The sequence below is a fragment of the Panthera leo genome, chromosome A2 (assembly GCF_018350215.1).
Source record: "Panthera leo isolate Ple1 chromosome A2, P.leo_Ple1_pat1.1, whole genome shotgun sequence".
Lineage (NCBI taxonomy): Eukaryota > Metazoa > Chordata > Mammalia > Carnivora > Felidae > Panthera > Panthera leo.
This window is the reverse complement of record NC_056680.1, coordinates 62,276,714-62,294,842: the sequence shown is the minus strand read 5'-3', so window position 1 is coordinate 62,294,842 and position 18,129 is coordinate 62,276,714. Positions and strand designations below refer to the sequence as shown.

Sequence of the window (18,129 nt, the reverse complement as noted above, 5' to 3'; positions counted from 1 at the left end):
GTCGGGATTCCTTCCAGGCGATAAAGATCTGTAAGCAGCTCCAGCTAGGAGTTCGAATCTCTGAGCCTCTCCTTTCCTCCCCCTCGCATCATCCAGCGCAGTTAGAAGCTGTCAGCCAGTCTCATTATAGACGGTCTGCGACTTACGATGGCTCATCTTGGGATTTTCCACTTTACCATGGTATAGAAACCATACGTGTTCCATAGAAACTGTACTTGGAATTTTCCCACGCTGGTGACACTCTCTAGGACCTGAGCATCTCCCAGGCAGCCACATGGTCACAAGGGTCAGCAACCGAGGCCCTGACCACCCTTCTGCTCCCACAGAGCCGCTCGGCTTCTCACCTTCAGGTCCGCATTCAACCAGTTACATGAGACATTCCACAGCTTATTATAAAATAGGCTTTGTGAGAAGAATGTTTTACCTGCCTGTAGGCTCATGTAGGTGTTCTGAGCACGTTTAAGGCAGGCCAGTCTCAGCCGTCATGTCCGGGACGGTGGGTGTGTTGAATGCATTTTCCACTTAACGGTCTTTTTAACTTACGATGGCTTCATCTGGATGCAACCCCCTCGTACGTCAAGGGAGATCTGTGCTGGTCAATTTGACAAAAATGTCCTATGGTGCCCATCTCTTGTAGGGATTCCACAGGGGCAGACAGTGGCAACACCCTGCCCACTCGTGTCTCTAGAGTCCATCCAATGTCTGGATCTAGAGTCAAGTCAGAAGATGTCCCTTGGGATTCTTGCCTCCCACGGCCTTTTTCAATATGGTAGCCGGGCTAACACTTCCATATCATTGGTCAGATTATGCCACACTGGTGCCCAAACCTGCATCTCATTCAGAATGACATGCAAATTCCCATCCAACCTCTCTGCCTCCCACATCACCCCCTGCTCTCCTGGCACCCGCCACGCAGCCGTGGCCAGCTGGCCCCCCAGGTCCCCAGGAACGTGGGCTCCGCAGGAACAGAGGACTAGCCTGCTTTGTTCTCCGCCGGTTCTCTACAGCCCAGCATGGCAGGGGCCAACCGCTAGTCTGTGAATGGAATAGTGTTACTTTCCCTAATTTACCGAGTTTTTGTAAGCAGCTCTCAAATAATTATCTTCCCCCTCGCAGAACATTCTGGAAACAACTGGTGAAGCGCCATTAAGTGTGTTCAGCGGGAGAACAGGGGCTGCTTCGGATCCAGGCGACAGTGCCAACAGGTATGTCAGGGAGCCCCGGCTAAGCTCTGTTCTTCTGTACACGCACGGGGCCTTCCGAGGACCCGCCCGGGCCGGGGTGACGTAGGGGGTGCCGCCCGGGGTGCGGGAGACCACAGACAGCACGCAGAACACCAACCATGATGGAGGAAAGAGGGTCTCTTGTTGCCAGTTGAGAGAAATATGACCAACCTTCCCCAGCACGTTGGGAGCCATCCACGGGGGCACCGTGAAGACTGGGAACACCTCGGGCCTTGCCAGGGTCAAGGGCACTAGACCCTGTAGTGGGTGCAAAACACACACACTTTAAAGCAGTAGCATTAGATGGGCCTTGAGCACGTGATGCGAAGTGGAATGAGCCAGTAACAGAGGGACAGATGTCGTGGGCGTCCACTTGCACGAGGTCCCTAGGGCAGTCAGGTTCATAGAGAAGGAATATAGGGGAGGTGGGGGAGACCCAGGCCAGGGTTGGACCCGGCAGCCGTCAGGGTGGCAGTGAGGCCCACAGGACCTGAAACTCCCTGGGCATTCCCGCAATGAGTATTTCTCCCTTCCCATGAGGGCACGGGTGCGGTCCTTAGAGGTTTCACACACGGACAGTAAACGTGGGTTACGTGGGTTGGGCTGAAGTCCAGACAGGAGGCAGTGGAATATCACGTGGGCCAGGACCTTGGCTGGAAGGCCAGGTGAGCCGGGAGCTGCTGTTTCCTGCCCAGGGTTGAGAGCACAAGAGCCAGAAGCAACCTTCCCCTGCCCGAAGAGAAGGTGCCCAGCCCTGTACCTGACGGGGGATGGCTCTGAGTGCCCTGGGCCTGAGCAGGGGATGGCGTCTGAATTCCCTGTACCTGAGGGGGGAATAGCATCTCAGTTCCCTATACTTGAGGGGGGGTGGCTCTGAGTGCCCTGTGCCTTTGGGGGGAATGGCGTCTGTGTCCTCTGTACCTGAGGGGGGCACAGTTCTGAGTGCCCTGTACCTGAGGGAGGACAGAGTCTGAGTTCTTTGTACCTGAGTGGGGGATGGCGTCTGTGTTCCCTGTACCTGAGGGGGGACCGCATCTGAATGCCCTGGGCTTGAAGGGGGGTAGAGTGCTGAGTGCCCTGGGCCTGAGGCAGGGTCAGCTCTGGGTGTCCTGTACCTGAGGTGAGGCAGCTCTGAGTGCCCTGGGCCTGAGGGAAGATAGCCCTGAGTGCCCTGTACCTGAGAGGCCTGGGCACAGTTCCCCTGTGTGGCTCACCGGGCCAGGTATATGGGGTTGTGACAGGGAACGTGATGGGGTCCCTCTAAGAGGGCCTCATCCTTGCTGGCTGTGGGTCACGGCCCTCACATCCCTTTCCCGGAACCTGTGAATGGGCCAAACGCAGTGGGCAGTCGTCCTACACTGGAGTAGCCACTGTGACCTCACAGTGAATGCCGCGGAGGCCTTGTTCTGCCTCAGGGCAGCCCACTTCCCCTGGATGGCAGAGCACCTGTAGACGGTGACCTGCCTTCCGGGTGAGCCATCTGAAGCGGGGTCCCATCTGGGGACAGATTTTAGTCCTTGGCCTTAAATATGCTCCTCGTCAGCGAAACTCATCCCGGAACACTGGTTTGGCCTCTACCTACAGGGCACCCTGGTGTCACCCGGACCACCAAGCAGCAGGTGCGGGTCACAGGGGGGCCCCCCAGGAGAGCCGGGGAGAAAGTCGTGTTCAGATGGGCCCCATGAGCGAGGAAGCGTGGCCGTCCTCACTGTCCCTTTTCCCTTTGTGTCCAGAAACAACCGGGAACCTTCCGTTACAATCTCCAGCTCCTGGAGCAGCCGTGGCCCGCACCCCTGTCGCCGACGGATGTGTGTGGTTGGGAAAGTGAGCAGTGCCTTCTGTGGTCTTCCCCAGGTGGGTGTGTGCCCGACACGGCCGACTGTCTCCAGAAACCTGTTGGTGGGGTCAGGCGGCCCTGGGGCCTGTGGGCAAGCCATGTGTCCAACTTCTGGGCCTTCAGACTCCGCTGAGGCGGTTGGAAAGCACAACCCGACTGGATCCTCAATAAGGAAAATGTACAGCACGTTTTTGCTGTCGGCCAGAGGGCCATCGCTCAGCTGTCCGCTTTGATCATCTCTGACCCCGCAAATTGGTAGTAGCTCAGCCGGGGAGCAGCGTGGACTCGGGGTGATACGGGTTCCCCAAGCTCCTGGTGGAACGTGCTGGAGGGTGTCCCGGGCGCTCTCTTGGCCGGGGTGCTGGCAAGCGTGAATCCTATCCCCCTCCACGTGTGCGGTGCACGGGGCCGGCCTGCGCCAGCCCAGCCGAGTCAGGGAGCCCTCGGCCTCACCGGGGTGCTCTATTCGCCGGCTTTCTGACACGGCGGAAACCTGGAAACCGGTCCTGACTCCAGACTGGGCCACGTCATCACCCCTCACTCCTTAACCTCTTAAATCCCAGTGCACCCGCCCCATGGTGGGCTCCTGCAGCGTGACGGTGGGGATCCCCTTCTACACCATGGGACGGCAGCGCTCTGCAGAGGACGTGGCCCCGGACCTGCTTCCAGGGACTGACGTCACGTCGGCCGCTGTCACGATGGGGGCCCCGGTCGGGGCACGTGCATCCGCTCAAACCAGCGCCCCGATTTCACATTCTCCCACCTTGCCCAGAAGGTAGGGGAAGGGTGGCGCGGAGGCCACCAATTCGGGAGCCACACCCAGCGAACCGGCAACTCACTGTCTTCCTGTCCACCTAGCAGTGATTGTAGTTGTGGCCAGCGCCTTGAGCCTCAGCGCCCTGGACCACGCAGGTGGCCACCGTTGTTCCCACCGCCCCGCCCCCCCCCCCCCCCCCCCCCCGCCACCAGCACTTCTCACCAGGTCGGTGATGCGGTGCTGCTGGCCCTGGGACCCCACTTTAGGAACCAGTGAAAGTCAGCCCTGCCCTCGGGTCCCGTAGCGCTTGCTTCTGGGCGGGCTGCTCCCCTCCTGTCTCCGTCCCTCCCGGTCGACCATCATGTTCTCTGAAGCCGTCCTTCCTGTCCCCCCACAGATCCCTCGGCCACGATGGCTCGGTGTCCTGGCCTCGTCCCAAGCAGCTCTGTCCCCTCGCTCAGTGTCTCCCCGGGGCCATCTCCGTGCAAGGTCCTGCCGACACAGTCGATCCCACTGTTCGTTGCTTCCCAGAAGCTGACACTCAGGCCCTTCTGAGTCTGGGGTTCCGGGTCCAGGTGGCTTCCGATGCGAGTCTGTGTCTACTCCTGGATTTCGGGGACAGCTGTGGGGTTCAAGTGAGGATCCGCGACGTGTCCGAGGGAACGGCAGTCACCGCCTTCCACCAGTTTGGGAAAGGTGGGTGGTCCAGTTTAGAGCACGGGCAGTGGGTGCAGACTCGGTGACACCCCACGGGTAGCCCCGGCCACACTGGGCCAGAGGAGACCCTGCTCCTCCTGGGGCTCCCGCACCCTCCGTGTCCTGGTAACACAGGCTCGGGGGCTGCACCGAGCCCCCCCACCCCGAGCACTTTCCCTCTCTGCGTCCTGCCGGCCCCGCTGCTACCCTTCCCCACATAGGGGAGGCGGGACAGGGGTCTGTCCTGCTCACACACCTGGGGAGCCACGTGACTCTCCCCAGGGAAAGCTCTGAGCCACCGTGTGAACTGACACTGTCCTTCAGGTGGGTGCACACGCGCATGATGCTGCACGCTTCATCGTTTGTACTAAAGTGTCGAACACCTTGCATGTAGGCAAAGTGACAAAAAACCTCTTTCTCCGGACACCGTGGTGCTGGGACCGTGCTGCCCGGAAAAGGACCGAGTCCCCAGCGCCGGTGTGGGGGGCGGGGTGGGTGGGAATTCTGACCTTTTCCCGCTCGCCAGCAGCGTGCAGCTTCCCGCTTTCTGTTTATCTTTTAAAATTATCTTTTGAACTTGGGACATCCTCATAGTTCAAGCCCCCACCTTACAGAGGCATGTGTGGTGATGGGTGTCCCCCCTCAGGGACCCCTGCTCTCTATCCCTTAGGCCCCTGGTACCTGCACATGACACTCTCTCCTCCTGAACACAGATGAGCACGGCACTCGGAGCCCTGCTCCCCGCTGGCACACACACCCGGCCACGTCTTGGAGCTCCTCCTGCGTCCCCACAGGACGGGCTTCCCTGCCCTGCCACGTGCAGGGTGCACATTAATGTGCCGGAGTCTATTTAACCATGCTTTTTATCCGTACACATCGAGAGTTCTTCTAATCTTTCAATATCACAGACAACACCATGGTGACTAATCACACGTGTGTGCCATTTTGCCACTTCAAAGAAAAGAGGAATTGCCTCAAATGCTAAGTGCGTTTGTAATTTTTTTTTTTTTTACTTATTTTTTGAGAGAGAGTAAGCAGGGGGAGGGGCAGAGAGAGGGGGGACAGAGGATCCAAAGCAGGCTGAGCTGACAGGCTGAGAGCAGCGAGCGTGATGTGAGGCTTGAACTCACGAACGGTGAGACCGTGACCTGAGCCAGAGTCAGATGCTCAACTGACTGAGCCGCCCAGGCGCCCCGGGTGCGTCTGTAACTTGACGGTTGTTACTAAACTGCTCGCAACAAGGGTTGGCTGGTTTCTAGTCCCCAGAGCAGCTCTCACTAGTTATTAGGTCCGACCGTGAGAAAGGGCCAGCGTCTGCCGTATTGTACCCGGAATAGCACTTTTATGGCTCAGCTCCCCATGGTGTTCGTATGAGCACTTTCAGTAATTCCGAAGATTAGCCCTTTGTAGGTGATATAAGCTGCAATAGTTCTTTTTCTCAGTGTATCGTTTGTGTTCAGGCTTTGCTTAGCGTTGTTTTTGCTTTTCATGCAGAAATTTTAATTTCTATCAAGTATACTCTATGTTTTCTTTTATGGTCTCTGAGTTTTAGCTCATAGAGAGGACACCCATCAGGTGTTATCTTCAGGTTGGTTGTCGTCGGGTGTGGAGAAGTTGCTGGTATTCGCTATTAACGTTGCACCATTCTGTCGCTCTGAGTGGCCACAAATCCTTAACCGTGAAGCGTATTCTTCAGTGTTTGTCAGTCACGTAAACATTATTTACAAGTAGTGATATGCCAACCCCGTACCCCCGGCCTGACACCTGTCCTTCCCTGTCCTACTTAATCACCTTGGCTGGGACTTCCTGAACAGGGGGCCTGAAGGGAGAGGATGGCGGCATCTTTGTTGCGAGATGCTTTTAGTGTCGTTTGTTAAACTGGGTGCCAGACTTGGGACCGATGTAACTTATCAAATGTTAAGGAAATTTTCATCTTTGCTCTTTTATCAAGGACTTTAAAATTTTTTTAATTTCAAATTCCAGCTAGGAGTTGAATACCCGTGTTATGTTAGTTTCAGGTGTACAACATAGTGATTCAGCACATCCATGCATCGCCCAAGTGCCCTCCTTCATCCCCAAAACCTGTTTCCCCCGCCCTCCTCCCTTCTGGTGACCATCAGTGTGTTCTCTTTGGTTAAGAGTCTGTTTCTTGATTTGCCTCTCTCTTTTTTCCTTTGTTCATTCGTTTTGTTTCCTGAATTCTACATATAAGTGAAACCATATTTGTCTTTCTCTGACTGGCTTATTTGGGTTAGCATAATACTGTCTAGTTCCAGCCACATCATTGCAAATGGCAAGATTTCATTTTGTTTTATGGCTGAATAATATCTCATTGTATATATGTACCACATCTGTTCATTCACCTGCTGATGGACGCTTGGGCTGTTTCTGTAGTTTGGCTGTTGTGAAAATGCTGCAGTAAGCATAGGAGTGTGTGTATCCCTTTGGATTAGTATTCTTGTATTCTTTGGGTAAACACCTAGTAGTGCAAATGCTCCATCATAGTGTAGTTCTATTTATAATTTTTTGAGGAAGCTCCATACCGTTTTCCACAGTGGCTGCACCAGTTTGCGTTCCCACCAACAGTGGAAGAGGGTTCCTATCAAGGACTTTTTTTTAATGTCAAGAGCCATGGGGCACCTGGCTGGCTCATTTGGTGGAGGATGTGACTCTTGATCATGGGGTCGTGAGTTCAAGCCTCATTTTGGGCTTAGAGCCTACTAAAAAAAAAATGAAATAAAATCAAGAGTCATCCAACTTGTGACACCCTTTTCAATATCTGTGGAGCTGATCTTATGATTTCTTTCCTGCCTCTTTAGAGCTGTAAATATTAACCAACATCTTTCTATTTTTTATTGTTTTTAACGTTTATTTATTTTTGACAGAGAGAGAGAGAGACAGAGCATGAGCAGGGGAGGGGCAGAGAGAGAGAGAGAGAGGGAGACACAGAACCTGAAGCAGGTTCGTGGCTCCGAGCTGTCAGCACAGAGCCTGACACACAAGCTGTGAGATCATGACCTGAGCCGAAGTCGGACGCTCAACAGACTGGGCCCCCCCCAGGTGCTGCTAACCAACATCTTAATACTGAATCACCCTGGAATTCCTAGGAGGGAAAACCCACTGGATTTGGGGGTACTGTTCTTCATGCTGCTGAATTCAGTTTCCCGACATTTTAGTTATGTTTCTTCCTCTGGTAATGACATGGGACTCGTCTGTAGTCACTAAGTTTTGTGTGGTTGTTTTGAATTTGGGGTATCGATGTTGTGTGGAGGTTTTCTTTATTTTGTTGGTCTTGATATGGTTTAAATAGCTTTGGAAATCATTATTCTGTTTTGGAGAATTTTTGATAACTCTGTGAGACTGATACATACACACGCATATAGATGTTAATTGCCTCCATTTCTTCTATGCCACCTTCTTCTATTTTATCTGTGGGAATTCATCTGTTGAGATGTTTTCTTCTTCTGTTTTTTTTAAATTTTATTTTTACGGGGGCACCTGGGTGGCTCAGTCAGTTGAGCATCCGACTTCAGCTCAGGTCATGATCTCACAGTTCGTGAGTTCGAGCCCTGTGTCGGGCCCTGTGCTGACAGCTCAGAGCCTGGAGCCTGTTTCAGATTCTGTGTCTCCTTCTCTCTCTGCCCCTCCTCCACTTGCGCTCTGCCTCACTCTGTCTTTCAAAAATAAATAAATGTAAAAATAAAAAAAAATTTTTTTAATTAAAATTTATTTTTACGTAATCTCTACACCCAACATGGTGACCAGACTCATGATCCTGCGATCAAGGGTTGCATGCTCCACTGACTGAGACAAGCAGGTGCACCCCCCGATCCCCCGCAACCTTTCTTTTTTTTTTTAAGATTTTATTTTTGGGCTCCTGGGTGGCTCAGTCAGTTGAGCATCCAACTCTTGATTTCAGCTCAGGTTATGATCTCACCATTCATGGGATCCAGCCCCATGTTGGGCTCTGCGCTGACAGCATGGAGCCTGCTTGGGACTCTCTCTCTGTCTCTCTGTCTCTGCCCCTCCCTCCCCCTCAGGATATATAAATCAACTTAAAAAAATAAATGAAAGAGTTTATTTTTACTGTTGAAGTTTTCTATTTCTGTTGCAGTTAGTTTTTTTAAGTTACATTTTCTTGGGAAAGCATCCACTGAACCCCGGTTGTCGCGTGTATTTGCACGAAGTGAGCCAAGTGGGCGGTAACGGCTCCTTACGTTTCATCAGTGTTCATGGGTGTCTCCTTCTGCCGCGTCTTATTTCTGGGTTATGCTTTCTCCTCGTCCTTGATTGGGTCAGGCACAGTTTCATTGGTTTATTTAAAGGCCCAGTCTTTGAATTTCATTAATTACATTCCTCCCCTAAGTTTATTAATTTCTGCTTTTTTTTAATAAATTTTTTTTATTATTGTTTAATTTTGAAAAAGAGAGCACAGGTTGGGGAGGGACAGAGAGAGAGAGTGGGACAGAGGATCTGAACCAGGCTCTGTGCTGACAGCAGGGAGCCCAAAGTGGGGCTCGAACCCACAAATGGGAAGATCATGATCTGATTTGAAGTCGGACGCTCTGCTGACTGAGTCACGCAAGTGCCCCCGGAAAGATTAAACAAATACATATTTATTTATTTGGAGAGACAGTGGGAGTGGGGGAGGGGCAGAGAGAGAGAGAGGGAGAATCCCAAGCAGGCTCCGAGCCGTCAGCACAGAGCCCTATGCGGGGCTCGAACTCATGAACGGTGAGATCATGACCTGAGCTGACAGCAAGAGTCGGATACTCAACTGACCGAGCCACCCAGGGGCTCCCCGTCTTAACTTTTGTAGAGTGTTTTATGTGCTCAGTGGTCTCCCGCCTGCCAGCCAGCTCAGCGCCACCCCCCTGCCCCACTTCATTAGAGGGCAGTTGTGTGCTGCGTGTGCTTGTCTGTGCTTGTGATATTCACAACCACTGTATTGTTTTGCCTAGTGGTGGGGTGACCAGGGTCTGTCTCCATCCTTGTGAATGTGTACCACAGCAGAACTCCCGGGGCCCAGGGCAAAATGCAAATGCAGAGCCCTTTGTTAATGAAAATTATTAAGACTTTCACCACAGCGGAGCACTAAAACCCACACAGGGCCCTGTGGAGTGTCCCATGCCCACGACGTGGCCCGCCTGCATGATGTCCCGTGCCCACGATGTGGCCCTCCTGAAAGAGAAAGTCGCCTCTGCTGTGTCGGTTCCCAGTGTCATCACCGTCACTGCCCTTCCACGCAGGTTTGATGTTGCACATATTTTTAATGGTTCATTTAGTGGTCATTCTTCTTCCTTTTTCCAGAAGGAGTCTATATGCTCAAGGCAGTTATTCACAGTGAGTTCCGTGGAACTGAAAAGGAGCTCGGCCCCTATTATGTGGACATCGGCCCTGCGACCGTGTCTGTGTCCATGAACTCCAGCAGCATCCACAAGGACGGGCTTCTTGTCCTCACGGACTCCCTCACGGATCAGAAAAGTAAGAGCTGCACCCGGGGTCTGAACCTCCCGCCCTCCACTCTGGACGCGGCGAGCCTCTGTGCTGGCGTTGTACGGTGCAGGGCATAGCCACTCCCATCCAGACACGCGCTCCTGCCTCACTGCGCCTCGCTCAGCAAGCACTGATTGCACAGTACTGTGCTCTGAGGGGTGCGTCCAGAGTCCTTGTCTCGGGATTCACAGTCTAGTAAACGCATGGAGGTCTGCGTCTGCAAAACAGGAGCCAGGACACGGAGCTGCGTCCCCAAGGGCACGGCCAGGGTCTGGGAGGTTTCGGGAGGGATCGTGTGCACCTGCAGGTTAAGCAGTCCACGATGGGCCTTGAGGAGTGGGTCTGCCGCGAGGTAACGGGTGCGGGGAGAGCATTTGGGGCTGACAGCGTGGCAGTGAGTCAGCGCACAGAGAGTAGGCCCGACGGGTGCTGCAGACGGCTGAATGCTCACAGGGTGCCAGGCGCTCTCCTCCTGCTTCGCTCACATCGGGCCCACGGCCGCCGGCGGGGGCTCCCTTGGCGCTCAGTGTTGTAAGGGACCCGGCTTGGAGGCTGGTGGAGTGGGAGTGGAGGATCCCAGCCAAATATCAGCAACACGTGGGAAGAAGAGTCGTGGGCGAGTGTGGGCACCCGTCGGAGATACTCAGCCTCAGGGGATGGAATTATGGGTTATGTTTCCCGGAAGCAGGGAAAAGGAGAGGCCAGCGAGGACGTGTCCGGATGATACTCATGGGGTCTTACACACCGACCGCACACTCTCTATACACTTAGCCCCGTGAGTGCCTCTCTGTCCAGGATGTCACAAAACACAGGGAGGAGGGATTTTAGTCTGTGCCCTTGGGGTCTGCACTGGGAGTTGGGATCGGGAGACCCGGCACAGATGGACCACCCGAGTAGTCTCGTGCGGATTCGTATGTCGTGGTTCCTCTTCCCGGCTGGTGACTGTGTCCTGGTCAGAACTGAGTTGTAGGTGTGGTCAGTGAGATGCTGTCACTCTTAGACATGAGATATTTATTTTTCAGAAATTCTAAAACACTGGGGCACCTGGGTGGCTCAGTCAGTTGAACGTCCGACTTCGGCTCAGGTCATGACCTCACGGTTCACGAGTTTGAGCCTCATGTCAGGCTCGCTGCTGTCCGTGCAGAGCCTGGAGCCCGTTTCAGATTCTGTGTCTCCTCTCTCTCTGCCCCCACCCTGCTCACGCTCTGCCTCTCAAAAATAAATAAACGTTAAAAAAATATTCTAGAGCATTGATGAAGAACAAAATACCCACTGCACGTTACCGTTGCTATAAAAGAGGATTTTGTCTCCGTGAAGAGAAGAGCTGCACAGAACACCAGTCCCTGAGAACAAAGACCCGTCTCCTCTCCTCCTGTCCCAGCAGACCAGTGTGCCCAGACGTGATGGTCCTGCTCTGGACCCTGACACCATGTGCGGTGCCTGCCCTCCCCGTACACGCACACACGCGCGTGTGCACATATCATGTGTGTGCAGCCCTTTGCATTGCGTGTCCGAGGGGTTAAAAGCTTGCCCCCACCTGACCCTGTTAGGAGCCCTTGTGAAGTAAGACACTCCTTGGTGCGCACCGGGGAGGCCCTTTAAAGATGAGGCCATCCAGCAAAGGAATTAACAGTTACTGCCACACCAGCCAGTTCCTGGGGGAGAAGAGAAAACACAGGATTCCCACGAAAAACATTTTGTGACAGGGTTCACGTTCCGCAGGCTTGTCTGATTCCAAACCTCGGGCTTCAGAATTTTGAAATCCACTGGGATTCAGAGAGAGAGAGTAAAAAATGGAAACTGGGGACCATCTGTTGCTTGAGACAGAGGAGTGGATTTTTAAGATCGTCACCACGTTTTCTGTTTTATGTTTTCCCGCGTAGGCACTGTCGTCACACATCGTTTTCCAACTGGGCCCTCGTGGAACGTGTCCTTCACTTCTCGGACACCAGCGGGCGGCGGCCAGGCGTGGAAACCCGTGACTGTTCGGTTCCAGATGCAGCGTATGTTCCCTTTCTGATTCTAGACTTGTCAGAGTCAGTCGGGATCACCGAGGGCCCCGGGCAATGCCAGTTTCCATGATTAGCTCTGCTGAGATTTTCTTTTGCCCTTGAACTAGCTCTGTGTTTCCTTGTAGTTTGTTGTAGGGCTTTCTAGAAACCACCTACCTCGAGGCTTCAGCCTGAAGGTACAGGGTGGGTTATGGTGCAGAATCCTCTGGGAGCCCCTGACCCCGTACCAGATGCTTTCCAGGAGATTTCACAGGGAATCGGCCCCGTCACTTTAGGACTTTGCTGGCCTTTGCACTGGGGCCGCCTGTGTGTCAGCGGGCTCAGGATCCTGCCTTCCCTCCCAACTGTGTGGGAGGTGAGGAGGCTGGGGTCCCTGGATGGCCCGAAGCATCCGTACCTCCCTCACGTACACAGCCGTCTCTGTCTACACTAACGGAACCGTGTTTGCCACCGACACCGACATCACCTTTCTGGCTGTGACCAAGGAGACGGTCCCCCTGGAGTTCCTGTGGTATTTCGGAGAAGGCCCACCCGTGAGGACAACTTCCAGGAGCGTTAGGAAAAGACTCCGCATCCCCCAGTGGTCAGTAAATGGGCATCACGAGGGGTGGTTGCTGGCAGTGTGGCCATAGCTCAGTGTACAGATCTCCCCGCCACGACCTCGAGCTACATTCACACTTAGTGCCGCTGGTGCGTCCGCGAATGGGACTTCAAATGTACATTTGTTTATTTTTTCATTTTATAACTTTGATTTCTTTAAGTGTATTTATTTTGGGAAAGAGTGTGAGCGGGAGAGGGGCAGAGACTGAAAGAGAGAGAGAGAGAGAGAGAGAGAGAGAGAGAGAGAATTCTAAGCAGGCTCTGAGCTGTCAGCACAGAGCCCGATTCAGGGCTCAATCCCATGAGCTGTGAGATCATGACCTGAGCCGAAGTCAGAGGCTTGGACGCTGAACTGACTGGGCCCCCAGGCGCCCCTCAAATGTGAATTTAAAGAAGAGGCTCCTTCCTTCCTGCTTGCACCAGGGGCATGTGTGGGGCTTTGGAACCAAACTTTCCTGGGTTCAGATCCCATCTCCCCCACCTGGGTAAATTCTCCCTCCAAGGAGGGGTCCCAGTGCTTGACCTTCCCCCCCCCACTCTGGAGGTGACTGAACTAATGACCGAGGGGTGACCCCCCAGTAAGTGGGAAAGCCCTGTGGAGGACCGTGCCCACCCCCACCTTTCTCGGGCAGTGAGGCGGGGTTCTCTGCCCCTGACCTGTTCCTGTCTCCCCCTGCCCTACCTGCCCCCTCCTCGGTCCCCGCCGCCCCCCCCCCCCAGGTACAGCGTGACGGTGCAGGCTTCCAGCAGGCTGGGCAGGGTGGCCTCGGAGCCCCACCGTATCAGGGTGCAGAGGAGAATCGTCGCCAATCGGCTTGCATCCCCGTCCTCGGCTCTGCTCAACACCAGCGTGACCTTTGAGTGCAGACTCAACTTCGGCAGCGATGTCGCTTTCCTGTGGGACTTCGGGGACGGCGCCGTGGGCCCGGGGGGCAGCTCTGCCAGCCACAGCTACAGCAGGTGAGGGGCTCAGGCGCAGGCAGGGCCCTGCACGCGGCGGCCGGCACGTAAGGGTCTCCTAACCGACCCTGCAACGCATGCCGTTGGCATATACTGAAGAGTGACATGTAAACCCAGCTGCTCCCCGGGAGCTCCCGGTCTGGGGACGGCAGGAGGAAGACGGACGTTCTCAGCCCCAGGAGGCACGGAGAGGGCAGTGGGACGAGGGGTGGGGGCCTGACGCGGGTAGAAGGGGCTCAGAAGACTGCGAAGGGCCTCTCTGTCATCCTGAGGTGCTTGGGCTGTGTCCTTTCATTCGGTATTTATTGAGCACCCACTGTTTACCTGGCATGAGGCATTCTGGAGATCCACGCACAGCTAGGCCTGCCTGGGGAGGTGGACATGCCCACGGGAAGCCACGTTCAAGGTTAGGAGTAGATGAGGCACGGGCCACCCGGGTCTGGGTCTGAGCCTCCCGGCTCGGAGTCCTACACTCACTCCGATGGAGGGTGTCCCGGAGGAGGAGGAACAGACGGACGGGCTCAGTCTCTTCATTCCTGTGTGTTGTGGCCCTTCCAGGGAAGGGGAGTTTATCGTCCAGGTCCTCGCCTTCAATGATGTCAGCACCGCCTCCCTGAGAAAGCAACTTTTCATCGTGCGTGAGCCCTGCCAGCCGCCCCCGGTGAAGAACATGGGGCCGGGGAAGGTGCAGGTAGGGCTGGGCTGGAACGATGGCACTTGGGGCAGTAAAGGGAGGCTCTGTGCAGCCAGCCCTCCATGCCGGACGCGAGGCGGCGCTTCTGAGGGCCTCTGAGCACCCAGAGCCAGGCCTAAGGGTCCTCCTTCCGGGCTGATTGGGCCTTCATTCTCCCCTCTTCCTCTGGTGCTCAGAGCCACTGGCTCTGAGAAGCTTTCCAGAAATTGCTGGTGCAAAGCACGGAAGTGTTGTCAGGAGAAGGGGATGTTCGGGTACACACGGTGTCAGCCAGCCCTTTCCTGAGCACCTACTACAGGTTAGGAAAAGTAGGGCCACTTTTTATTCCTTTTGTTCCTTTGAGGCCTCTCATGTGGAGCGAATTTCCCCTTTCAGGGCAGAAGTGTCCAGTGACACACGGAGTGAAAGCCTGGGACTCGGCTGCATTTGCCCGAATGTGTCCCGTGGTTTTCCGGCATCAGAGGCCGTTGATGGGCTGCTGACCGGGGTCTTGGGTTGGGGACCTCCTACCCCAGATGAGGCAGTGGGGATCGGGGGGCACACAGTCCCTCGGGCAAGGCCCGGGTGGTTCCTGGCCATGTGGGCCCTGTGGGACAGTGACGGTCCCTTACAAGTGAGACCCATGCCCCCATGAGGCCAGCATGTGCCTACAAGGTCATCAGTCTGCACGGGCAGTGGGCTCTCTGGGTCGGGGAGACGGACAGAAGGTCAGGGGGTACTCCTAACATGGCCATGAGGAGTATGGGTCCCCCTGGAATCAGGGGAGAGGGGTCTGCGCTTAAATCCTGACTCTGCTCTTGGGTTGAGCCACCAAATGGGTTTTTTCCCTGGTTAAACATGGTCAAGTTGACTCCACGCCATGTGGCTCAAACTGTGTATTGGCTGTGTGATCTGGGCTTCTCTTCTTTTTTTGTTTTCTAAGTAAGCTCTACACCCAGCGAGGGCTCGAACTCACAACCCTGAGATCAAGAGTGGCACATTCTACTGACTGAGCCAGCCAGGCACCTCCTGGGGTTGTTTTCCACAAAAAAGAGTACTCAAGTTTTTTTCATTTTTAAAATAAAACAACATTGACGAGTCCGTTTTTTCTTCATAGTTTTTTTGTCTCATACACATTTTCTAAGAGTGTAAAGAAAAACGGGAAATCATCTGAAATGCATCAGGAGAATGCCACTGTCACTGGACACACTTAACGTCAAAAGTCACATTCCAATTTTAATAAATACCAGTTTCTTTCTTTTTAAATTTGTTTTAGAGAGAGACAGAGTGTACACACGTGGAGGAGGGGCAAAGAGGGAGAGAGGGAGAAAGAAAATCCCAAGCAGGCCCCTCACTGTCAGCTCAGAGCCTGACGCAGGGCTCGAACTCACGAGCTGTGAGATCATGACCTGGGCTAAGATGAGAAAACAGACGCTTAACCCACTGAGCCACCAGGCACCCCTAATATTTCTTGATTTTTAACAATACTGGGGCGCCTGGGGGGCTCAGTGGTTAAGTGTCCAACTTCAGCTCAGGCCTTGATCTCTCAGTTCGTGGGTTCGAGCCCCGTCCCCGGCTCTGTGCTGACAGCTTGGAGCTCGGAGCCTGGAGCCTGCTTCAGATTCTGTACCTCCCTCTCTCTCTGTCCCTCCCCCACTCACACTCTGTCACTGTGTCTCTCTCAAAAATAAATAAACATAAAAAAGTTTTAAATAATACTAACTTTCATGTATTTTACCCGTGTGTTTCTTTTCTATGTGGATATCTTTTTGAAACTATACTTGACTGTTCAGAAGTTTAAATTTCTATGGAATCAGATCTATTCACCTTTTCCCTTTCATATTTTCCCATTAATCTTAGAAGGATTTTTCCTCTCATGGGTATATAAGTGTAAATATTCACATATTCTTTCTTGTTTTTGTATATTGACTCATGATTTTGTCTGCAGGAGGAATGTGTATTTGTTTCAGTGTTTTGTATTCCAGCTATAAGGGGCCCATCCTGTGATTATGCAAGAGGGTCACTGGTGCCCGATGTTGAGAGTAAGTTTTGACGCTTCTCTGTGGCGTCAGGCATAATGGACCTTTCGAGCTCTTTTCTCTTTAACCCGCAGGTGTGGAGATCTCAGCCCGTGAACCTGGGTGTGACGTTTGAGTCTGCGATCCTCTGTGACATCTCCCAAGGCCTCTCCTACACCTGGACCTTCTGGAACTCTGAGGGGGCACGGGTGCCCCTGCCCCCTGCTGTCAGCACTCACAGGCAGACCCTCACTGTCCCCGGCTACTTCCTACAGCCTGGGAACTACACCGCTCTTGCCAAGGTGGGTGACTGGCCAGCGTGCTTTCCACCAGCCTCCGAACAGGACCCCAGCCTCTGTTACCCCAGCCTGCTCTGTCCAAGAAAAAGAGGGCTGTCACAACAGGTGTGGCTGGGATCTCGAGAAGTGCTTGATTCCTTTAACACATTTTATGTCCAAATGCGGACAGAGTAATCGTGAAAATCTCCTTATTTGTTTAGCAAAAGCTTCCTGTTCACCTGCTTTGACCATGTCACCAAGGTAGTCCCGGGATGTTAAAGGTGTATTTGTGTCATCAAGGGGCCCGCTGCCTGGGAAGGGAGGGCATGTTAGTCAGAGAGCAGGGCCACCAGGGGACCCTGGTGACCAGGCTGGTGCTGACATTTGCTGCGTTTGGCTGGAAAAATGGTGACAGTAGGTCGTGGTCTCTTCTAGGAGAGTTGGCTTCATGGGGCACAGGACGTGGGAGGCAGCAGCCGGGGCCAAGAACCTGAAGGAGACTAGGGCTCGCGAGGGGGCACAGGCTGGCAGGGCAAGTGGGGAACAGACCTGGTGAGGGGTCTGGGGTCTGCCTGGCAGGTGTAAAGGCTGGACTGGAGACCACCGGTGCCGCCCCAGCTCCATAGGGAGGGGGCTTTGTTCCTTCATCTGGGACATGAGGGTCTGCCCTATGCGTGGTGACCAGCGTGGGTCCCTCAGGTCCCTGGGGACACCAGCACACACACTGGGAGCAGTGACATGTGCTTGCGTGTCTCAGCAGCATTACACCGCGATCAGGATTTCCAGTTGCTTCCTTGCCACATCTGTGCTCGTCCCACCGTGCCCTGGACCCCTCCCCAAGGGCCGGGTGACGGCCACAGTAGCACCGTTGCAGACGAAGGCCACAGGAAGGGTCAGAGGCAGTGGAGTGGGAACCACACTTTACTTCAGAAGTATTAATTAGGGAAGAGTTGGGAGTAGACTGAAGGATGGGACTTCACTACTGAATACTCTCTGGAACATTCCATGACTCTGGAGTGCTCTAATGGTGAACTCAGAGGCAAGGGGAGGCTGAAATGGCACAGTGGCCGTGGGCAGAAAGGCAGAACAGGTGACTGCAGGTGGGTTTACGGCCAGTAAAACCCACGAGGGTTCACCTACCCTCGTGATTACTCGCACAAGTGAAATGGAAAACGCAAAGGTTAAGACCGAGTGCATGGAGGACAGTGAGACTGCTCCCCATTTCCCTCAGGAGAGCAGAGTGTCCATTTGGGACACTTTCTGAGCAGCGAGGACAGGAGCAGGAGGGAGGAGCCCCAGCAGGCAGCCCTTTTGTTTTGGGAATGGAACAGGTGAAGGAGCCTGAAAACGAGACAAGGTTTGGTATGTCTATAATAAGCATCATAAGGATCTGTTAATTTTTAAATAGTAGAAATGTTTTATTAGTAATACTCCCTGTTTTTAAATGTTTATTTTTGAGAGAGAGAGAGAGAGGCAGAGCACAAGTAGGGGAGGGCAGGGAGAGAGGGAGACACAAAATCCAAAGCGGGCTCCAGGCTCTGAGCTGTCAGCACAGAGCCTGATATGGGGATTAATCCCA

General features: G+C 54.0%; 1 protein-coding gene across 1 annotated transcript in view; it reads left to right on the top strand.

The window, feature by feature from the left end:
* The window catches only part of PKD1L1 (polycystin 1 like 1, transient receptor potential channel interacting), a 117,419-nt gene that overhangs the window by 26,350 nt on the left and 72,940 nt on the right, over window positions 1-18,129 (top strand). Inside the window, 10 exon segments of the mRNA XM_042913647.1 lie at window positions 1,117-1,205; window positions 2,957-3,077; window positions 3,624-3,835; window positions 4,215-4,513; window positions 9,824-9,997; window positions 11,893-12,012; window positions 12,436-12,604; window positions 13,342-13,581; window positions 14,140-14,272; window positions 16,368-16,574. Of these exon segments, the coding sequence (XP_042769581.1) occupies window positions 1,117-1,205; window positions 2,957-3,077; window positions 3,624-3,835; window positions 4,215-4,513; window positions 9,824-9,997; window positions 11,893-12,012; window positions 12,436-12,604; window positions 13,342-13,581; window positions 14,140-14,272; window positions 16,368-16,574 (1,764 nt within the window).